Raw genomic sequence first — 22,756 nt, 5'->3', positions numbered from 1 at the left:
TTTACTATTTATATTCTACTGTGTTTTGTGATTATTCACACAGAAAATGTAAACAGTTACATAATTCTCATTCCCAATTCGAAGTAAAATAGCTCATTAACAAAATAATAATTCGCTCCTTCCTGGATTTCAAGTGGAGTCGTCATTATCAGGAGGCAGCCATATTTATCACTTGGCCATGTAAACATCTTTGATTAACTTTGAATTTCATGGTTATCTTGTTACTGACATGGCAGTACAATTAATTATTATAATTCACATTGAATTACATGTGTATTGCAATTATTTTACTTAGAAGATCCACAAATTCGCAGCCTAGCAATAAAACAAATCAGTGAGTGATATGAGGATGGTGTATGAATAATTGCCATGGGTAATGATACAAAAATGGCAGCCAGGTCTTAAAATAATTTCCAAATGCAGATGAATCTTTGCTAGCTAAAGTTTCATCAGTCAACATCATTTGGCCATCATTTGGTGGCCGCTAAAACACCAGCAGGTTTGATCACTTTACTGTGGAGTCAATGAGAATGAGAGTGTGATAAACAAATGTTGTTGAAAATCATCATAAAAAAACTGATCATATCGTCTGGACATGCTTTTGGTACCACCAAGTTAGCAACATAAATGTGCAAGTTCTAAAGAACTGGCGCAACTTTCAGTAAGCTTCTCCAAACATCAAAAAGATGCTGTTATATGCCAATGCTTAGGTATTAGTTCAAGTGGTGAAGACTTCAGGCACCCATTACCTGAACCTAATTATTGAAAAACTCTCTGCTATGCACTGAAAACATGTCCATGTATAAATGCAGGAATTAATACTGTAATTGTTACAGTAAGAAAAACTCGGGAACAAAACAATACAAACATCACTATACACATTAATTGCATAAAAGTTTTTACAAGTGGATATAAAGGTTGTATTCATAGCACCGTATATACATTGTTGGGCCCTGGGTGGCCAAGTGGTCTAAAGTGCTTGCCTTTCCCAATCACTGCCATCTCACCTCTGTCTCCATGGGTTTGAGTCTCGGGATTTGGGCAACATGAGTATGTGAGAGTGCTTGCCAGTGGCTTTTCATGAGACATTGGTTCATTATAAGTGGGGTTTTCCTGGGTTCTTCTTCAGCCACCTGTTACACTGGCTGCCATTTAAATAGCCTATCATGGGTGAAAAATGATGTTAAATCCACTACAACAAAGAATATTCCAGCATTAGGCTTGCTGATACTCAGAATTTTAATTAGTATGCAGGGGATGGAAATAGATAGGAACCAAAGGATTTGCAACAATTTGCAGAGAACATTTTATAGGTCTTAGAATCGGACACTACAGCAACTTCTGTGGAACCCTGTAACATAAAATATGGCTCTTGATGGTCTTGTGCTAAGTAACCCACACAGAGGTGAGATGTTGTTGTAGGGTTTAACGCCATTTTTCATTTCGTTTTACTGTTGATACAGACTTATGGTTTTCAGTTTAAGGCAATTACTTGAAAAAAATAAATAGAAGGCTTCGCTGTAATTAATATTCAAATTGCCTTTAGTCCAGTCAATGTACTGTTTTATATTTTCAGTGTGCAGGAATGCTGAAATTTCTCCTGGTCCAAACTCAGCATCACTTGGTTCTTCACTGACCCTCAGATGTCGATACATTGGCAAGGGAAATGAAACAGCTATCTATTGGTATAATGGTTCTAATTCGGATATTCTTACATTAAGACCAAGCACTAATAGACCAGAATGTAAAGTGTTTACCATGGTTAATAGTTCCTTTGATCCAGGTCGGATAACTTACACATGTGACGCAGAGCGTGACATGTACAATTTGACAATTAATCCATTACAGAAGGTCGACAACAATGTAACATGGTCCTGCACATTTCTAGATCCAACACCAGATCCTGTAAAAGCCGAGTTCGTCATACGTATTTCAGGTAAGGAATGAAGAATTTTCAGTTTAAGGAATGAATGTATTCATGTTAATATAGTAACCATCTCAGTATGTTTGATAGACACCTCCAGTTTTATGTTTAAGAAAATAGCATGTTATAATTTCACAGCTTCCATTCTCTGTTCAGCTGCGCGTGTATGTCTGAAGAAACCTAAGCTGCAGATAATTTAATAAATGTTGTGTTCAGTTCTTTTATTGCTGTGTGATAAGGCATTAAGTATATTCATTCTGGAAGATATTCCATCCATTTTGAGGCATACGTGCTGAAAATCCATATAAAATTTTAAGACAGGACATCTGTTTGGTCAAAGTGACATGCTGTCATACCATGCTATCATATTGATTCAGTACTAAATGCTGTTAGTGTAGGTAGGGCATGAATGGTTTACATTGTTTCATTTGGCTAAGAAGGTGTCAGTCTCAGACCTGAGTGCAGAATCAGATTGTTGGATGTGAATTTTTACACACAGATTAAAGCTTAATGTGTTGCTTATCTTCCGTATTTACCATATATGTTGGGACATGATAAAATATTTTTTTTTTCCTGTCCCAGAAATCATGGTGAAACTTTTTCACCTAGGTCATATGTTCCAAGACTTAAGAATTGAAATGAATTTGTATTGTATTTGTGCTCCCCCTACTGCACGTTGCAATAAAATATAATATATAAATAAAACACTTATTTGATAACAAGAAAGAAACTAACCTTGTATGGTTATCATTTATTCCTTTTCTTCAACATGAGCATTAAAGAATAAAATATTCATGAAATCTGTATATTTATTGTAGGCTTTGATATGCAGCGTGTATCGCTTATGTCCGATAAGACGTGCCACATTGTTCATTGACGGGAACATTCAGAAACCAAGTGTGTGTGGTTGTGCTTAGAGGTTTGAATATGTTATCTGGCTAAAAACTGGATCTGACAAAATCACATACAAGAGGGAAATAGTCAGTCGATATCTTGAAGGCAACTGTCATTCATGCATGACACAGTGTTAGGTGCAAAATAATCAAGATTGAATTATATCCAGGTCTACTGTATGATAGTATGTCACAAATAAAAAATTATTATTTGAAAACACATTCACTTGAGTGTAAGTGACAATCTTTTTGCTAGCATGGGTTAAAGTATCATTACTATTTACCTGCATACATCAATGCTCCTTTGTATTAATTGTAGCCACATATGTCAGGCACATAGAAGCCCAGGTGGTGAATAAACACAACTGGCAGCAAGCAGTAAACTCCTTCTTTGAACCTACTGACAGGACATCAGAGATGGGTTATTTTTATTACAAAGCAAGCCAACATCTGAAGCCTACTTCGAAATTTTGGACACTCTGAAGCGTTTTTTTTTCTCTCTTTTTAAAGGATATCGGTACAAAGGTTATTTTATTGCAATGCAAGCTGACTATGGATTCTTTTAAGTGTGCCAATTTGTTATTTTTTATTTTAATATACAAAGATAGCAGAGATATGGAAGCTAACTTTGGTTCCTTTTCACTGGTACTCATGGAAATTTTAAAAATAAATTAAAACAGTGGAACAATTTTTAAAGTGACACAATATAGTGCTTCCTGCACAGACATTGATGACCAAGCGTCGCCCAGAAGACTCAGAGAAAATCAAATTATGTGATGAATTTGTGAAGGCCAGAAGAGAAGTAGATGATTTCGCTGACACTGTGATCATTAACATGGATGAAATTCTATTGTACTTTGATCACATTCCTGGATGGACTGACAATAAGATGTCAAAAGCATGGGAATTAGTAAGACTGGTGTAGATTTGAAAAAGTCTGACTTTATCCATTGCATTTTACGCCACAGGTGATGTGTTACCTATAACAATTTTTCACTGTATGAGAAAGCCCAAAAAAATATGCATGTACCGAAAGAATGGATTGTACATGTACAGGAGAAGGGTTGTGTTGATGAGATGCTACTGCAGTGGAATAAAGAGTTTCATCTCAAAGTACACAGATTTATATTTTGTAAAATAATATTTAAGTTGGACTATATTTATCCGACTTGTAATTTTCGAATGATTACAGATGTGTCCCACAACTTATAACTAAAATAACCCAATGTGTCTCAGAACATATGGTGCACAAAGAATTACTTCTAAAATTAATTTATGGTGTCCCAATAAATATGGCTTCCAGACATATGGTAAATGTGGTATGCTGTTTTGAGAAATTTAAAAATGTTTTAAGTATATGGCAGTGTTACCGTACCAATACAAAAAAAGAAATACAGCAGCTAACTGAGTAACCATGATTAATTTTTGCATACTGATTAGCTTGCACTCAATTCCTATACATGGAAAAGCAACAATTAGTTAGCTGCAAACTGCATTTTACTAGCAGAAATACATTACCCAATGCTGTTGTGTAGTTTTTTTGTGTGCCAAGAAACCATTGTCTATTCATGTGAATACATCCTCCCACACAGTGGAGAACTGCTGGTATGATGCAATCTACTCAGGCATCTGGCTTGGGGCATGTCCAGATCTGTCATCTTTGTCTAGGATGCCATGATGTGTGGACTTAATGCCCCTTTCAGTAACCTCATTATCTGCTCTTTCTCTCCTATCACTTTATTGTATGGAGGTTACACTAGAAGCATATCCAGTTGATATTGCTTAACTGGTCAACATTCACTGATTGTAAAACAAAATGAAAGGAAAGAAATTACAGTTCTCACCATGGGCAAACTTCCCAATTAAATGACTTAAATAAATGCACGATAAAGTAATTAAAAGATAATTCTTAAGAACAATGGATATAATCATATATCAAAGGGTATTTGTATAACTTATGCATATACATGCAATTGAAATTCTTTTTTAAAGATATAGAAGATAATATTTTAACAATACAATAGTGAACACAATTCCTAGGCCAATCAACAACATTAATAACACAAACATATAAAAGCAAAAACCTTATTACAATTAAACTGAAAGATGAAATTAGTATTGTATTTAAGTTAATTATTTATGAACTGTCAATGTAAAAAATTAAAAACAAACAAAAATAACTTTTATTGCTTATTCTATATCCACTGCTTTCCTTTTTTCCGTTGCATTCCATTTTTTCATTGCATATTTTAGTCATACCAATATATAATCCACAGATCACGTTCTACAGTAGCTGGATGGTTTATCAAAGTTATTTTATGAACGGTGAACTGTATACTGTTTTATTTGTGGGCACTTGTCCAATCTTTAGCTTATAATGTTAAGCTGTCAGCCTTTGAAGTTCCCCTACCCTCACCAGACCATCCAAAAATGTCTAAAGGCTTTAAGGAGTTTCTGTATCCCACATAGTATAAGTTTTTGTTTTTCTGTAACAAATCAAAACCAATTTGGAAGAAACGAAGTATTTATTATTGTTTTTCAGGAGTTGCTCTTTGCTATTTGCATTATTTAATTTATGGTGTGTCGTACTCACAAGGTCTCTGAAGCTAGTTCCTTTGTTTTCCATGCCGGTATATTTTTTTATGACATATACTTCCTTCCTCAGACAACAGGTCTTGCAGCTGGTTTCTATATCATGGTCGCTACAGTTTTTTTAATCTTGACTAAGGATCAATCTGATGTATTTTATGTGTTATATGTTGTGCTACATTGTTTTTATCATGTTAATGTTGGGAATGACCATTTTATGTTTTAATTTGTGTTACATTTTTTAAAATCTGCATTGTTTATTTATGTACCAAAAAAAAAAAGAAAAAAAGGTGTACGGTATAATAGTTGTGTTACAGCACTTGCCTTCTCCTCACTGAACAGACGATACAAGTCCAGTATTTGTTCATTATTGGGTTTATTGTGCAATGAGGTTGATAAGTGGAGACTGATACATTTCTCCTGCTTTGTTACATACACCCTTATGATATGGGACAAACGCCAATTCACATTTTCTTGCAAGCACAAGAATCATCAGGTACTTTAATGCAATGCCATGACCACCACCCTTCAGAAGCTCCATTGGACTGAATACCACTAATATGCTGTTCATCCTATGTCGTTTATATAGACAAGTACCAAACTAACCATTCAGAAAGTTGTTTACCACTTGTAATACAATAGAACAACCCAGCATGAACAGTAATCAGGGTAGCTGCATTGCTCAGTGAATAAAACTGAACCAGTAATCCTGGTTCAATGTTACCTAAGTGGCTAAATATATGTAAAATGAGAATAACACAATAATAGCAACTGATGACTTTATTTCACTCATTAATAAACATCAACTACATAAAATAATATATCTACTTCTGCCTAATTAAAACATGAATATATAAAATTATAAAATATATGATCCTGCTACAGCTGTATAGAAATTAAGTGTTTCGATAGTTCTTCTGAATCAGTCTAGTTATTATTTTCTAAATAGTGACGAGACCGGAGTTTTTGTACATTTAAAAGTGTAATATATATATATATATATATAATGTAGAGAGAGAGAGAGATTTTCTTCATTGCGTCGCTGTATATATATGTATTTCCCCAGTCGTTTTCCTTATAGCAATTGTATACTGCGAGAGAGGCTCAAAATCACTCATGCATCAGGATTAGCATAAATACAAAACACTTAGCAAAGAATGATTCTTTAGTGAAGGCAGCAGTTATCTTCTTGTCCATTGGCATAATTACCTACAAGATGTAGTAAATACCTAATACGAGAGGGAGACAACTAGGTTAGTGTTAAGGAATAGCAGCAGCACAACTTGCCTGACATTAAAGGGCACTGAGCGGTTGTGTCTTCCTCTCTCACTCTCTCAAAAGAATTTTGTTATCATCATTGTTTCTGACAACATGTATATTAATAATTTCAAACTCTTGCAAGAAGAGAGACTAAAAAATAAACTGTTACTTCATCTTTCTATTTTTCGTCAGTAAAAGGTTGCAGTGAGAAACAAAAGGACAAAGACCATTAAAATTTCTTTTTAAAATCTAAATAATGTCAGAACACTATAGGGCAGTGGCACAAGAAGGGCCTTTGGGATACTCGCCCATACTGCATCTATTGCTAAATGTACAAAATGCAAAAAGTTGTTGTGCACATTGCAAATTATGGCCTTCTATAACCTGGAATCAAGCTGATCCCAGCCATGCCTATGGGTGATGGAGAAAACAAAATGTTTGCTCCCATTTGTAATTGGAATTTTCAGGTTTTTCTCACAGACTCCCCAAGGTGGAAGTAAAAAAATAAACCAAAAAAACATTCTGTGAGAGGCTTAGGTCTTCAGCTCAGCAGATCACCCAAAGGTCCCAGGGCTTTATGGGTCCAGCTTCGGTGGCATGTGAGGGCCCTCCAGAGGAGGAAGTGAACATTTGAAGACTTGGTTGTTTTCCTGAAAGGGAGATGTTGAACACTCATGTTCAGGGCAGTGTATTGCTCCCTCCCAAGAGGGAGGTGATGTACCACTCACCTTGTGACCCATGTAGGCAACTGATCCCTCCCATTTGGCAGTTGGACCATCACACAAGTGTGTTGCTCCCTTCCATTAAGGAGGTGGCCCACATGATGCAAGCATGCTGCTCCCTTCTGTTAGGTGGAGCAGCACACTGGCCTGATACTTCTGGTAGGGAGGTGGAGCACAGCACAAGCACGTTGCTGCATCTGGAGAACCACACAAATATATTGCTCCCTCCCATTTGGGAGGCAGTGCACTGCACATCTCACATCCAGGGATGCTTGTTACCCTCTTCCACACAGAAGATGGTGAACCGTTCTCAACATTATAAAGGAAGCTTGTTGTGTCCATTGGATGGGAATGATCAGCAGTGCACCTTCCTGAATCAGTTGAGGAATAAGTATTTTCTGATTATCACTCATTGGCCTCATGGTATGGGGATAGGTTACAGACTGTGTACTCCCCTGCCCCCTACCCCCAGCACTGGGCTCAGACTAGAGAAGGGGAATAGATCAATATCCACCCCTTTCCTGTAATCCCAACTAATCCTTATGCGATATGGGGCTTTCCACCTTAGGGGAATTTCTGCATATCTGCTGAGGGGAATTTCTGCATATCTGCTGTGACATTGCATTAGAATCAATACAGGTCTTACTTAACCATAATGTAAAGACCTTCCTTTTCTGCTGTGTCTTTCATGCTACAGTGAAAGCAAGGTGTGCAGATCTCTCATTGACACTGTATTGGCATTGTGAAGATTTCACAACAGATATACAAACAACATGATCTTTGTGCAGAATTGTGTCTCCATGATTTCCAACACTCTAAAGATGTGTTGGTTAATTATTATATGACTTTTGATCATTTCACTATAGTAGAGGTTTGACAAAAATAAATCTGGTTTTAAATTCTTTAATCTGCGTTTCTTCTAACCTTTCGTACATATTTTAGATACTTTGCAATTACCTCAGACTAACAATCTTTGACATACAACTTTATCTTGTGTAGTTAACAAAATCAGTAAAGATTTATAGAGCCTCATTTTTAAAATGTAAGTCAAATTCTAATGTTCTAACTAACAATGGAAGCAACTGAATCTTAGGGATTTGCACAGTTAGCTCTGAGAGGAATCAAATCATTCAGATTTTCAAAAATTACCTATACTTGTAATATTTTTAAAAAATGCTGACAACTGAAACTTTACTAGCCATCAGACTATGATCATCATGAAAACTTCTAGTGCAACAGAAAATTTGATAGCCTTGGGCTAGTGGACTACTGCTGAATAAATTTCTAAGGAGAGCATCTCACTTACCCATATTTCTTGGCATGGGTGAGGATTTTCAGGCCAACTTGAGCTACTTATTAATAGATATTGTGATACGATATAATCATTTAGATAATGATAATAATTTATTAATAATTAGTGTAATTATGATTAGTCCTTTCTCCACCATTATAACATGACTTGCTATAATGTACTTCTGGATATAACAGTAATGATGTAGACACCATAATTCAGACTTTAAAAGTTGTAATTAAAAAAAAATGAAAAATACATTTCAGCATCTATCAGCTGAAAATTTTGCATTGAAATTATTGTACTTGATTTGGACATTTGCTAAAGTCACAGTTTAACTCTCCATATCCACTGTTGTATTCAAGCAGATTGTTGGATGCCACCAGGCTATCCCACGTCTGTAATTATCCCTGTTTGCTAATAAGCATTGTTATTGGTCCATGTCAACTATTATATTTAGTTAAAGTACCACAGACTGTTCAATACGCCTTTAGCATTAAAAACACTGTCAAGCAGATCAGTGACTTACTCTCTGTAAACACAGCTTGCGATTATACAAATGACCAGCTTATTGTTTATCATTGTTTACTGATACCTGAATGGCAACACATCATGGAAAGGATTAGCAGCACCATGTCTTTCATACTTGTCATGGTTTTCTGTAATCTGTTGCAGTGTTGCCCAGAACAGTTAGATGCTCATTTGTATAATACAACTTCAAAAAAGCTCCATTAAAAGAATAAGTGTCATTTTCTTGTGCAGTTATATTTAAAAGGGAGTTCAGTATTGTCAGTATTTATGAATACCATATTTGTTTGGACACCATAAACAGGGTCCGTAAGGGACCTTGAAAAGCCTTGAAAAATGAATTTGCAAATCAAGGCCTTGAAAACACCTTAAAAATTCAAAATATTCTCTGTGGATGTTGAAAAGCCTGGATTTTCTTGAAACCAAAAGGAATCAATAAATAGTTTTATTTTTACTGATTTAAATAAATGAAAATGAAAAAAATGAAAACAAACTATATCTAGCTAAGTTTGTGCCAGAACAGAAATTTCCATAACTGGCCGCTGTGCAGTCGTACATTTTGAATTTCCAATTGTATGAAGCCCGGATGTAGCAGCAGTTTAAATTTGAATTATTTTTACACTTTAAAATGGCTGGCTGCTGATTCCAACTTCGGTGGCTAGACAAAAAAGATTATAAAGTTAGGATTGTGTGATCTTTCTCATAGAGCTTTGCAAAATGCAAATTATTCCAGAAGGATATTGATTTGCGAGCAGTGGAAGATAGGCTTTATGGTCACATGCAGCTGGGAAAAAAATGTGAAGTTCTCATTATGGCGGCTAATATGGCAAAACAGGAAGCCTTCAGCATGAAATTGTTTTTGACAAAATTATGTCTGTGAACATCGAGATTTAAGTTTTAAAATAGCAGCTGTATATAGTTTTAATTATGAAGTTAGATCAATCTGGTTCTGTTTTAGCAGCAGAGGGGGCAAACAGACCGACTTTAGAAGCGTCCAAAACCTGAAATAAGGCTTATTTCGAGCTGAACATTTGCTTAAGAACTTCGTTAATTAGAAAACTCGTGAGATTTGAACCAACTTGAGGTCATCGCCCCTCTGCTGCTATAATTAAATCATTATATTATAATGGTACATCCGGAATCTCATACTGCAAGGATATCTCGAGAACGATTAGAAGCAATAAAAAAATTTCTTTCTGTTAGAGATTCATTCAGAAAAAATCTACAAGCGCAGCAAGAAGCACAAGTTGAGTACGAAGAGGACACTAAAAAATTATTTAAACCCGTCACTACATCTACTGAAAATGCTTCAGCGGCTGTTGAAAAAACTATATTGGGAGATATTGTGGAGGAAGATGAGAAGAGGAAAAAGGGTATTTTTCCAGTATTAGAACAAACTTCGGCACAAACTAAAAAAATAGCAAAAAGAACCAAACAAACAAAAAGGATTTTACGAGATCTTCCAACTGATATAGCTGCAGCTCAACCTCCACCCATTGGTGAAGATATTGGAAAACTTCGTACTGAAGTCGCCGGCATCTGAACCCGAACCAGTAGGAGAAAACGCAGAACTAATTGCAAGATTTAATGAAGGGTTTGTTGAAGATATTAGAAATACTACTAAAACAGAAAAAATTATCGAAATAATGTTATTTGGTATATTTAAGAAATCTAATATTTTAAAACCCAGTCGTAAAAAAATGAGTAATGATGATCTTATTAGATGGATGTATCGCATATATAGAAACAAAAAACAAGCTAGAGGTCCAGAATTCAAAAGTATTTATGAAGAAGTAAAAAGACTTCATAGAGAGAGACTGGAACAAGAACAACTCTCCCAGCACGAACTTCCTCCACCGTAGCAGGAATTTTCATATCAATTTTCTCCACCGGTGCAGGAACCTTCATATCAGCTTCCTGCACCTTTACAACGTAAAATAATTTCTGCGCCAGTGATGACATTTACACCAACAGATTCACCACGTGGATTTCGAAGTTATTCACCTGGCACACCTCAAGATGAACCTAAAACAGGATCTGGTTTATGTCTTGATAATATCCTCAATGATGTGTCGCAGTTAGAAGTTCTCATAGGGGGAAAATGTGCCGGAAATAACTCAACAGAAATTGTTAATGAAATATCTGATAATTGTCGAAGATTATTTCAAGGCGGTATCATGGATATTGGCGTTTACCGAGAACTTATTGATGAGCTCGTTGATGATTAGTCGCCGCGATTAAATAAATGGTAAATAAAATAGGATGATCATACACAATAGTCATCATAAATCCGTATCGGTCAGAGCGGTAAACTCACGATTACCAATCTATAGAGTTATTTACGGAGATGGACTTGGTGATGTTATTCAGGGATTATTTACAAGGCTAGCCCCAAAAGCAGTGCCTATTGCAAACAATTATCGATGAAAGCTATTGATATTGTTCGTGAAAAAGCTCCTGGTGCAATTGTTAATGTTGCTGGTAAGGCGTTCTCGGCGATCAAAGATAGACCAGCATGATTAATAAGATGAAAACGACAACCACCAGTAAAATTGCCAAGTACTGATATTATGCCCGCTGACGTCAGTAAAATAATAAATCAAGCTGCGAATCAAAAACTAGCGGCATTAGCAGATCAAGGACTCAGTGAATCGGGAAATAATATCTCAAGTTTAATATCAGGAAGTGGAATTTCCTGAGGTGGAACTTCCTGAGATGGAATTTTCCGAACGCGGTAATCAACGAGTTGGACGAAAATAATTATAATAAAATGTTCATGCGCGTATCTGACACAGCATTTGACATGGAAGCACCTGTCCTTAAGGATGAATCGGTACGTGATTATCAATTTTATTCCTATGACGCATGAACACCAGATCAACGTGGAAGAATTGAACTACAAGTTCATGACACAAGTAGATATTTTCTACCCGCTGAGGCTTTTATTGAGGTAGAAGGTAAAATTATAAAAACGGATGATATTAATTACGGAGGTGCAGTAAAAGTTGGTTTTGTCAACAACGGGATCATGGCATTATTTAGTAGCGCCACGTATATGATTGATGGAAAAAATATTGAATCGATTGAGAATGATGTCGATGTTGCTACAACAATAGTAGGGTTAGAAAGATGTTCTGATGATTATACAAGATCAGCAGGTCCTACAATGATGTTTGTCAAAGATGATTCTAATAACTCTGAAAGCGATCCGTATAATATAAGACGACCAAGAAACAATGCCAATAATGCTGACGCTGATGTGTGGCCAGTGGTTCATGGTTCTAGTGAAAATTTCAACTTGGGATTTGCAGCGCGTAGAAATATGTTGCTAGGAGACAATAGAAGATTTTCATGTACAATTCCACTATCGCATATTTTTGGATTTTGTAGGAAAGTTAAAAAGGTTATTTTTGGAGCTAGACACACGCTTGTTCTTGTAAGAAAGGGTGATGATAACGATGCTCTGTGGAGACCTGTTGGTGATGCTGGTAAAGTAGTATTATCGAAACTTTCACTGTGGATGCCGGTAATGACTCCAACGATCGCAGAAGAACAAAAGTTGATTTCTTTCATGGACACAGGTGGTAAATCCTTGTTGTCATGGTTAACAACAAGCACAGGTAGTATGCAAACTAATGTTAACGGTCAGTTTACATGGCATATAGCATCACAACAAGGTGTTTCTGCACCACGGTATATTTTTATTGCGTTTCAGACCTGTAATCGATTAGGTAATCAAGTTCACTCTCATATGATATTTGACCAACTAGGTCTTACAAATATTTCCTTACGGATAAACGGACAACAAGAACAAACAGAGAATATAGAACTAAATTATGCACAAAATCATATAGGACGTGCATATCATCGTTTGATGTCATTCATGGGACATGATCAAAATGTAGATACTGGGTTGCAAATATCACAACATGAATTCAGGACGTTGTATCCGATTTATTATTTTTCACTGGAGCATCTTGATCTACCAAAACAATCTGTCGTTGATATACATCTTAAAGCAACATTAGATACAGGTAATGTTAATTACAGAGCAATCGTGGTTATACTCAGCGATAAAGCCATGTTACTTGAAGGTGGTAGTGGCCGAATGAGAGTCGTTGATGCACCAGTGGAAAATCTTTAATCACCATTTGGAGTGTGTCAAGTATTTATCATAAAATGCCATATCATCACGTTAGAGTCAGTCTGACTCCTGGTCAGATTAAAAACCTTCAATCAAATTCAGCAAAAAACTGTGGAATGAAAATATCACTAAAGCGAGATCAGATCACGGGTGGTCAAAATAAACTATCATTATCAGAACGCCAGCTTAAACATTTCAGCAATGCTAAACAATCAAAAACAGGCGTCAAACTCAATCTATCTGTGGGTGCGGTTAAAGACTCAATTAAAACAGGTGATATTTTTCCACTTCTCGCGGCTATTCCAGCATTAATAGCTGCTGCCACTCCAGCCGTAGCAAAAGCAGCCGCGTTAGGTGCTGTTGGAACAGCTGCTGGAATGGCCCTAAAGAAAGCAACTGGAAATGGATACAAAAAAAAGGGACGCGGCTTAAGATTGCCAGGATCTCGTTGGGGGAGAGGTCTAAGGCTTCCACGTTAGACGCTCCAGCATCAAATTTTGATTTACTTGATGCTGCTAAAAAATTAAAAATAAAAAATTTCAGAGGTGTTTTCATGCGAGATCAATTACCAAAACAACCAAACAAACTCGAAACAGGTATTATTAATCTTGACTCGAATTCAGGACCTGGTACTCATTGGGTATCATACGCGGTTGATCCACGTGGAATCGTTTATTTTGATTCATACGGGTTAGCTCCACCTGTTGAATTTATCAAGTACGTCACACCAATTCACGCAAGAACCTCTGGTTCAAGAGTTTGGTATTCAATGCTACCCACACAAACAATGACAGATCCGCCAATATGTGTCCGTGAGGCAATTAATGTACTTAACGCTATATCAAAATCATCCAAACCGCCACATAAAGTCGTGCATGATTATACAAGCAACCGTTTCGTTACGCGTAAAGCGTTTTAAAGAGATCTTATATAATGGTTGATATTTACGGAAGATCTTCTTCACGCATTAAGAAAAAGTCCGATGACATTGATCTGTCGAAGTACGTGACTAAAGATGACCTCGTTGATATTATGAACCTGGCTGGAGTTGACCCAGATGAGGTTGTTATTTTTCAGGATCGACATGGTAAACTAAAAGCGAGCAACATCAGATGGAATGATATAGTTCGACGAGTACTCGGTGCTGTCACGGATAATATTCCTGTGTTTACTGACAGCGGCAGAATTAGGGATTCAAGTATTTCGTTTACAACCATCAGAAATCAAATTACAGCAAGTGTTGCTAATCGCGTGAAAAATACCGGTGACACAATATTAGGTGAACTTAGCATGAATGGGAATAAGATAGTAGTTTTAAGAGATCCAACATCCAACGAAGATGCAGCAACAAAAAAATATGTTGACGTCAACTACAACACCATAGATGGTAAATTATCCATGTTGTGGGCTGAGTATGACGTTCACACAAACGCGTTTACAAATCTCCGCAGAAATTTTAGAAAGATTAATGAAACCGCAGAGGAATTTTTTGGTATTCCGTTTGTCGTTGACATAAAACTTGTTGATATCAAAACAAACATTGACACGATCAAACAAACACAGCAAGACATTGTAACGGGGATTCCTGAGATCATTAATAAAACCAGTTTGATTAAAATTCCAGCCAGAATAACTCCCGGGCATATTACCAACATCGTATACACGGTATCATTGGGATTTGCAACATGGTCGCAGCAAAATAAAACCATTAGATATACCGCAACAGTCACTGGCGTGTACAGGCTGTCTGTGTTTAGTGCTGCAAAATTTGAAATATTTACAACGTATCCATGGCGTCATTCAACTGATAAGTTTTCCGGGGTTGTATCTGTTATATTAAAAAATGGAACCGAGGAAATATTTATTCTGGAAGCAGCTGATAAGAAATTAAACGCAACATCTTTCTGGTGGTGTTTGGAATTTGTAGCTGAAACACCTCAATTATTTACTGCATAAAATTATATAATGAGTACCTCAATCGACGTTGCATCGCAACATTACAGGTACAATCAAGCGTGTGAATGGCAAATGAACTTAAAAGATCGAGTCGAACAATATACAGTAAAAATAAAAAAGTATCAACGACGATTAGTTATCATCGACGCTGTTGTTTATTCGGTATCTGCTGTTGTTGCTGGAACTGGAATAATATTATCCGCGGTAACAATGATGGCACCAGTAGCTGTGACTATTTGTGTTTGTGCAACTACGACAATTGCAGGTGTGCTTAATATCATTGCAAAAAAAATATGTACTTGCACGAATGAAAAATTACCCGACTACAAGATAAAATTGCACATAGCAACTGTCGCATACACAAGGTTATCTTCGTTGTTATCATCGAGTCTCCGTGATAGAATTATATCCGATTTTGAGTTTTCAATGATGATTAAAATATACAACTGCGTTGGTATTAAAGGTACGAGTACTAATAATGACGGAATTACTCCAGCAGATCGTGACGAACACAACCCCGCACAAGACCACGATGATCTCGCTGAGCTCGATTAATCCTGAATTTAACATCAATTTTCCAACTGCAATTCGCGCTAATGAAATTGCACTAGCACAATTACGGGTATATTACAGCTGGCCAAATATCAGATCGAGATCATTTAATGGTACACCAGCAAATAATTCGCTTGTATTTGCTGATAAAAACAAACCCGATGGAACACCTGACTGGGTTGTTGTTGGAATACCAACTGGTAGTTATGAGGTCGAACAAATCAATGATGAATTTCAACGTAGAATAAAATCAATAACCGGAAAAGAAGCAAAAATATCGATTAATGTTCATGAGCCGACGCTGTCCTCGACGATTGAAATAAACTCGTCTGATTATGTCGTTGATATTTATCAATCTTCAATCAGATCTGTACTAGGTTGGCCTGATATTGCGCCAGAATATCATGGACCACCAGAACCAAGATTAAATGAATTTCTCACTGACGATGCCAAATTTATAACAACTCCAGAATACAGAGAAAGCCTTTCCAATGATTATTTTTTGACTGAATATGGCACATCATTAAGATTTTTTTATAATCTATTTAAGTTCGCAACACCGCCGACTCATCTGGTAGTCCAAGATGAATAGTTTGATTTTCTTTCAGGTATAATTACTCCTGAACTTACACACTCATTTGATAAATTAAGAAATTTATTTGCAGGTATTACGCAGTATTATTCTGATGACCTAAAACAACAAATTATCGAAACAACTCAGCATGTAAATCAAATTGTGGACGATATAGAACATATTAATCGAGAAATTCGTGACTCGGTAATTAATGAGAAGTATTACAAACTTTATGGAGAAAGAGAATCGTCGTATTATGTATTTCTTGATTATTTTAAAATAACTGAGCAACAATTACCGACATTTGTAATACCAGCACTTGCAACCGAACAAATAAAGAAAATCTCAATGATATTATCAACAAAAACTTTCCTAAAATAATCGATGCATGGAGAAAAATAGCACCACCTCCAACTGTTCTTGGATATAATAATGATCCACACGGCGGTGGCAGACACGTATCTCCGGGAATCGTTAATATAATGTCGACAATCGTGGTTAATCTAGTTTGTGACGTAATTGAAGGCAGTTATCAAATAGATCTTGGAAAATCAAATCAGGCTCAACAAGGATATATTTTATACACGTTTACACCACAAGTTCCCCCTGGCTATTTGATCATGCAAGTACCAACCAATCCTGTTTATCTACGCACACATAATCAGTATTTGTCATGATAAATTTCAAACTCAGAGACCACCTTAATCGCTTAATTGACCTACGTGGAGAAGAGCTTGTAATAAATCTATATGTGAAATCATAGATCTTTGATTTTAAAGATCCAGTAAATATTATATAATGTACCAGCATGTGAGGGTTTTTATACATGACAAAGAAGTACTTGAAAACGCCATCAGAACAGCGTTTTCACAAAACACAGAGCAATTTAACATTAATTTAGTTATTGATGAACACGGAAACGATGATTTCTTATTAACACAAGAACAGTTAGATGAGCTCCGTCGAGAACATATTGTCGCGATCATTTGTAACAGAGATCAGATTCTAAATTATACACACTCCTGTATTGAATTTGATCAACTTAAAAAAGTAATATTTCAAAATAAATAAATAAAAAATAAATCGGTTCTGTAATTCTGATTGCGTGATTATCTTTGATCTTAATATTTTATTTTATCAGAAATATTTTATTTTATTTTATTTTATCAGAAATATTTAATATTTATTTTATTTTATCAGAAATATTTCAGCATTTTCAGTCAAATTTGTTATTTTTTTCAGCTATTTTAGTCGATTTGTCAAGGAAAATTTGTCAAATTATAGTTTTTCGTCAGGTCAAACCTCGAGTGGTTTTCTAATTGATTTATCAATAAATCGTTAAAATCCTCTTTTTTTTTTGAAAATTACCAGAAAAATTAACAAAAATCGCATGAAAAATCTAATTTTTTGAGCTAATTTTACTGATTTTTAGCAATTTATCGATAAATCAATTAGAAAACTGCTCGAGGTTTGACCTGACGAAAAACTGCAATTTGACAAATTTTCCTTGACAAATCGACTAAAAATGTTGAAATATTTTTTTTTTCTTTCTGAAAATGTGATCATTTTACATAGTTCTAGCCCATCAAAATTTGGTTTGCATGATTCTGAGTACCAACTAGCCCATCAATCTCAGAATAAATAAAATATTTCAGAAAAAAATAAAATATTTCAGAATAAATAAAATATTTCAGAATAAATGTAATCTCAGAATAAATAAAATATTTCAGAATAAATATAATCTCAGAATAAATAAAATACTTCAGAATAAATATAATCTCAGAATAAATAAAATATTTCAGAATAAATAAAATATTTCAGAAAATAATAAAATATTTCAGAATAAATATAATCTCAGAATAAATAAAATATTTCAGAAAAAAAAATATTTCAGAATAAATATAATCTCACAATAAATAAAATATTTCAGAATAAATAAAATATTTCAGAAAAAAAAAAATATTTCAGAATAAATATAATCTCAGAATAAATAAAATATTTCAGAATAAATATAATCTCAGAATAAATATAATCTCAGAATTTATATAATCTCAGAATAATATTTCTGATCAAAGATCTACACGTGGTCAGCGTTGACAGGGACCCCAGTTACCAAAACTTTCATTTTCGTCAGTAACGAGGTTACTTTGGATCGTTTCACCAGAATTATTACTTTGGATCGTTTCACCAGTAACGAGATTACTTGCTAACATAATTTTTCTTAATAGTCTTATGCGAGTACTAATTGTTTTCTTTTCCTCGTACTCGTGGGATAACAGCGATCTAATTTTTTCTACTGCGGCAGAGAGAGAAACGAATTCCTTCACCTGATTATCTTCTACAATAGCTAGCGACTGAAACATCGCCGCCTGAATCCGTTTCATGAACTTGTATTCAGATGATAGTGTGTGTATTCCTTGGTTTTTACGTTCTTGTAAAATGTCAAATTCAGAAACTAGTTTTTCAGGATTTAGTTCATCGGATATATTAATACCATCTTTTTCCAATTTTTTAATAGCAACAATTACATCATTGATATTTTCATAGTTCATTATATATATATATATATATATATATATATATATATATATATATATATATATATATATATATATATATATAAAATATAAAAAAAATATTTCCCCTCGAGTCTTTTAGCAAGTTTAGGAAGGGGGTATACAATGAATGAATGAACCTCTATTCGAGTCTTTTAGCAGGTTCAGTAAGTATGCAATGAATGTGAAGTCTTAATTAAGGACAATACAACGAAGAACTCGTAGCTTGCCATCGCATTCTACCAAGTTCATCAGGCACATGAAATAACACCCTCTACGAGAGCCCCTAACCCGTCAAACAACGGTCTAGAGGCCCAAGAGGGAGGATGGCACAAACATATATTATGAAATGTGAACCTCTGTTCGAGTCTTTTAGCAGGTTCAGTAAATATGCAATGAATGAATGATAATCTTAATTAAGGACGGCACAAACGTATATTATGAATGAACCTCTATTCGAGTCTTTTAGCAGGTTTATTACGTATGCAATGAAATATATATAATGAAATGAAATATATATAATGAAATGAAATATATTTAATGAAATGAGATGAGATGAGATGAAATGAAATGAGGCCATTTTCTACGCTCAACAGAACCATCCATCCCAATAATCAACCCATAGGTAACACAAAACATGTATTAACCACCGGTGATATGTGGTTTGGAGGGTTCTGTTGAGCATAGGGGGCTGGCAGAGCCCCAATTTATTATAAAAATAGCTAATATGCGTAACCACCGAGATTCAATCCTGCTGCCTCGAGCATCACGGCCAGATGCATTACCAATTGAGCTATCAAATTTATCTAACCATATATGTTTTAGAAGTTAATTTATAGCTACGTAAATATTTCTGTATTAAAACAGCAGTTCTGAATAATAATAGTTTCTACATTTAAATAACTATTTATGCATTAAAACAACGGTTTCTGAATATATCTGTATTAAAACAGCGGTTCTGAATAATAATAGTTTCAACATTTAAATAACTATTTCTGCATTAAAACAACGGTTTCTGAATATATCTGTATTAAAACAGCGGTCCTAAATGGAATGAATACATCTTGTTTCACCTACGGATCGATTTGTACTACCACAACGGTTTCTAAGCAGATTGTAAATGCAGCAGGTTATAACTACTTGCAGAACAATAACAAAGGTCAAATTGCCCTGATTTCTCGTAATGTATCCGCTATGTTGTATGATGGGAAATACGTTTATATATTTAAAAACCATAAATATACTTCTACGAGTAATAAATTACGGCGTAAATGGTTAAACTGACTAATTACGACCATAAAAAATCGGAAATCTACGAAGAAAACTATATATTACAAAAGTAATCTCCCTTTTGCATAATTAAAAATTCAGTAGTATACGATCATACAGTACTGGGTCCCTTCAAATAATAAATGGTTTTAAGGTAAAAATGATAGTTTATCTCATTAACAATATTGAAAGGTGATTTTCTGTTTATATTTTTTTGAGAAAGCAGTTTTATATATATTTTCTGCTACTTTTTGTACTGAATTTGAGTGAATATCAAAGTATTTTGCAGCAGAACATATCGAACAAAATATAATTTCTTTGCCAGTTTCTGTGTTTGTTGCCGTGATCACCCTTCTAGAAACTGTCTTACATCTTCCAGTATTACCACATGCAGAGTTCTCGCTTTGTGTGACAACTCGAAGGTTGGATAAACTATTGTTCTGAGGATTCCCGTCAGTATGATCTATCAGAAGATTATCTTTGATCACTCCGAAGAAACACTCATATATGAAACGATGACAGAGATAAGGTTTCTTCCCAACAGTAAACAATAGATAACCATGATTATTAATATAACCAACTGGTTTATTCAACCTGCAATTTCTAATCATGCTATCTATATTTGATTCGTAGTTTGTTATTGTAGGATGTGGGACAAATTTATTTTGCTCCATATATGATAATATTATTTGTTTAAATCATTGTTTGTCTGAAAACTTAGTTAGATAATCCTCCATGGATTTTATAGCATTTTCACTATTATTATTTTTTTTGTCATAATATCTTTTAAGTTCTCTGAACTGTTTACCACTGCACTTTCTACATAATTCTGTTTTTCCTCGCACTCCAGCTCCACATCGAAGACATGGTATTGGTCCTAAGCTTCCACTGTGAACATTTTGCATGTCTTGTCCGCAGAATTCCTTTTTACAGGATTTATTACAATGAGTAAATGAACCAACCATGAGCCATCTGCATTGAGACATTGTATACATAATATTTTAATTTAAATATTTGTTTGAAATATAATATGAATGAATTCAATAGATTATCCTGAATAAAGCCCTTGAGCGTGGATAAATTCGACCTTGACAGAATATCTCCTAACCTACCGATGCAAGATCTAGTTGATCTGAAAAATAAAAGTTTGATTAATAAAATTCACGACGCCAAGAAAGAATTTCACACAGATGGTGCATCTCATGTCTGGTCAACGTTCATGATTATACGCAACAAAAATATCATTAACGCTATGATGAACGACAAACGAGCAGCAATTTCATAAACTATCTTGATAATTGCAAATATCTTTTCAGAATAAAATTTGTCGTGTTGACAGAAACAGATGATTGGATTATCTGTAACAAATATGATCCTGTCCATGTTAATAAAAAAACTGTCATACTAAGTAGAGATTCCAAACCAGGTCTGTTGACAGGTATTGACAAACCATATTATGAACAAGCATATCCTGTGACCACAGTTATTTATGGAATCTATGTGATAAATGAAAAACCTAACGTTGTTAAACTAGCGCCAATGAAATTTTCAAAAATAAATTGTGTGGCTGAACGAGTAACAGAACATTTTACCGTTTCGACTCATGGAAACGGTCTAACGGATAAAAGATGTAAAATAATAAACACGTGGGGAGAAATGGTTAAAGATACCGGTGCGTCTATTAAAGATGTCGCTGAGTTAAGAACAAAATTAAAATTTCCAATAACCGTAGCGACTATAACAGGAGAGATTTTGTATGAATCAAAATATAGATCAAAGGGAGCTTCGATTGAAATTATTGATCATAACACACATTCTTGGACTAATGCAGTAACAATATTTCCACGAGATCGAACTGTTAAATGTTATCTTGGAGATATGTTTGATTTTATTAACGAAATAAGTAAAAATGATCCTGTGTCAGTATGGTTATTTCAGTCTTGCATGGAAGAAAAAAATCAATTTGATCAGTTTGTGAGACCAAATGGCATTATTTATCGAACAAATCCTCTTCACGAGAAAATGAAAAATCTTGCACTGCAATATACTGATGATACTGATGAATTATTGAGCAACTGTTATACTGTTCCGTCAGTTGTGGCTCATTTTGCTAGAATACTAAATACAATCACAGAGATGTTATTTCAGTTGATATGGTCGCGTGTTATTCCGGGAGTTTTCTTGGATACGGAGATTGTTCTGTGTACTTTAAAAGATTCGGTCATCCAATGCACGAAATGACGCGAGTATCGATAAATGGACCATTACTGGATTTTGACCTACCTGGATTTGCTCGTATCGAGTCATTCGAAATGTCTAAAGGACTTCATCCAATTTGTTATGTTTTCAGAAAAAATTTGGACACCAATAGTACTATTACGGTATATGCTTGATTGTGCGATATTAACACGGTTCATTGTAAGTGAAGCAATTATATCATATCGAAAACAAACCGAGGTTTAGTTACCACATTCGGATGAAACCGATTCAAAGGATCTT

The 22,756-nt window shown here is 34.9% G+C and overlaps 1 protein-coding gene across 4 annotated transcripts in view; it reads left to right on the top strand.

Moving 5' to 3' along the window:
* Nucleotides 1-22,756, top strand: part of LOC149795930 (uncharacterized) — a 150,062-nt gene that overhangs the window by 63,923 nt on the left and 63,383 nt on the right. For all 4 annotated transcript variants that reach the window (XM_089965853.1, XM_089965854.1, XM_089965855.1 and 1 more), the window contains exon 2: nt 1,577-1,936. In XM_089965853.1, coding sequence (XP_089821979.1) covers nt 1,759-1,936 — 178 coding nt within the window. In that variant the 5' untranslated portion in view covers nt 1,577-1,758. The remainder of the gene's footprint in view (nt 1-1,576; nt 1,937-22,756) is intronic.

This window comes from Sinohyriopsis cumingii, chromosome 7 (genome assembly GCF_028554795.1).
Source record: "Sinohyriopsis cumingii isolate HCF-2022 chromosome 7, ASM2855479v2, whole genome shotgun sequence".
Taxonomy (NCBI): Eukaryota; Metazoa; Mollusca; class Bivalvia; order Unionida; family Unionidae; genus Sinohyriopsis; species Sinohyriopsis cumingii.
The sequence above is the reverse complement of the archived record's forward strand: the minus strand, read 5'-3'. Positions and strand labels throughout refer to the sequence as shown.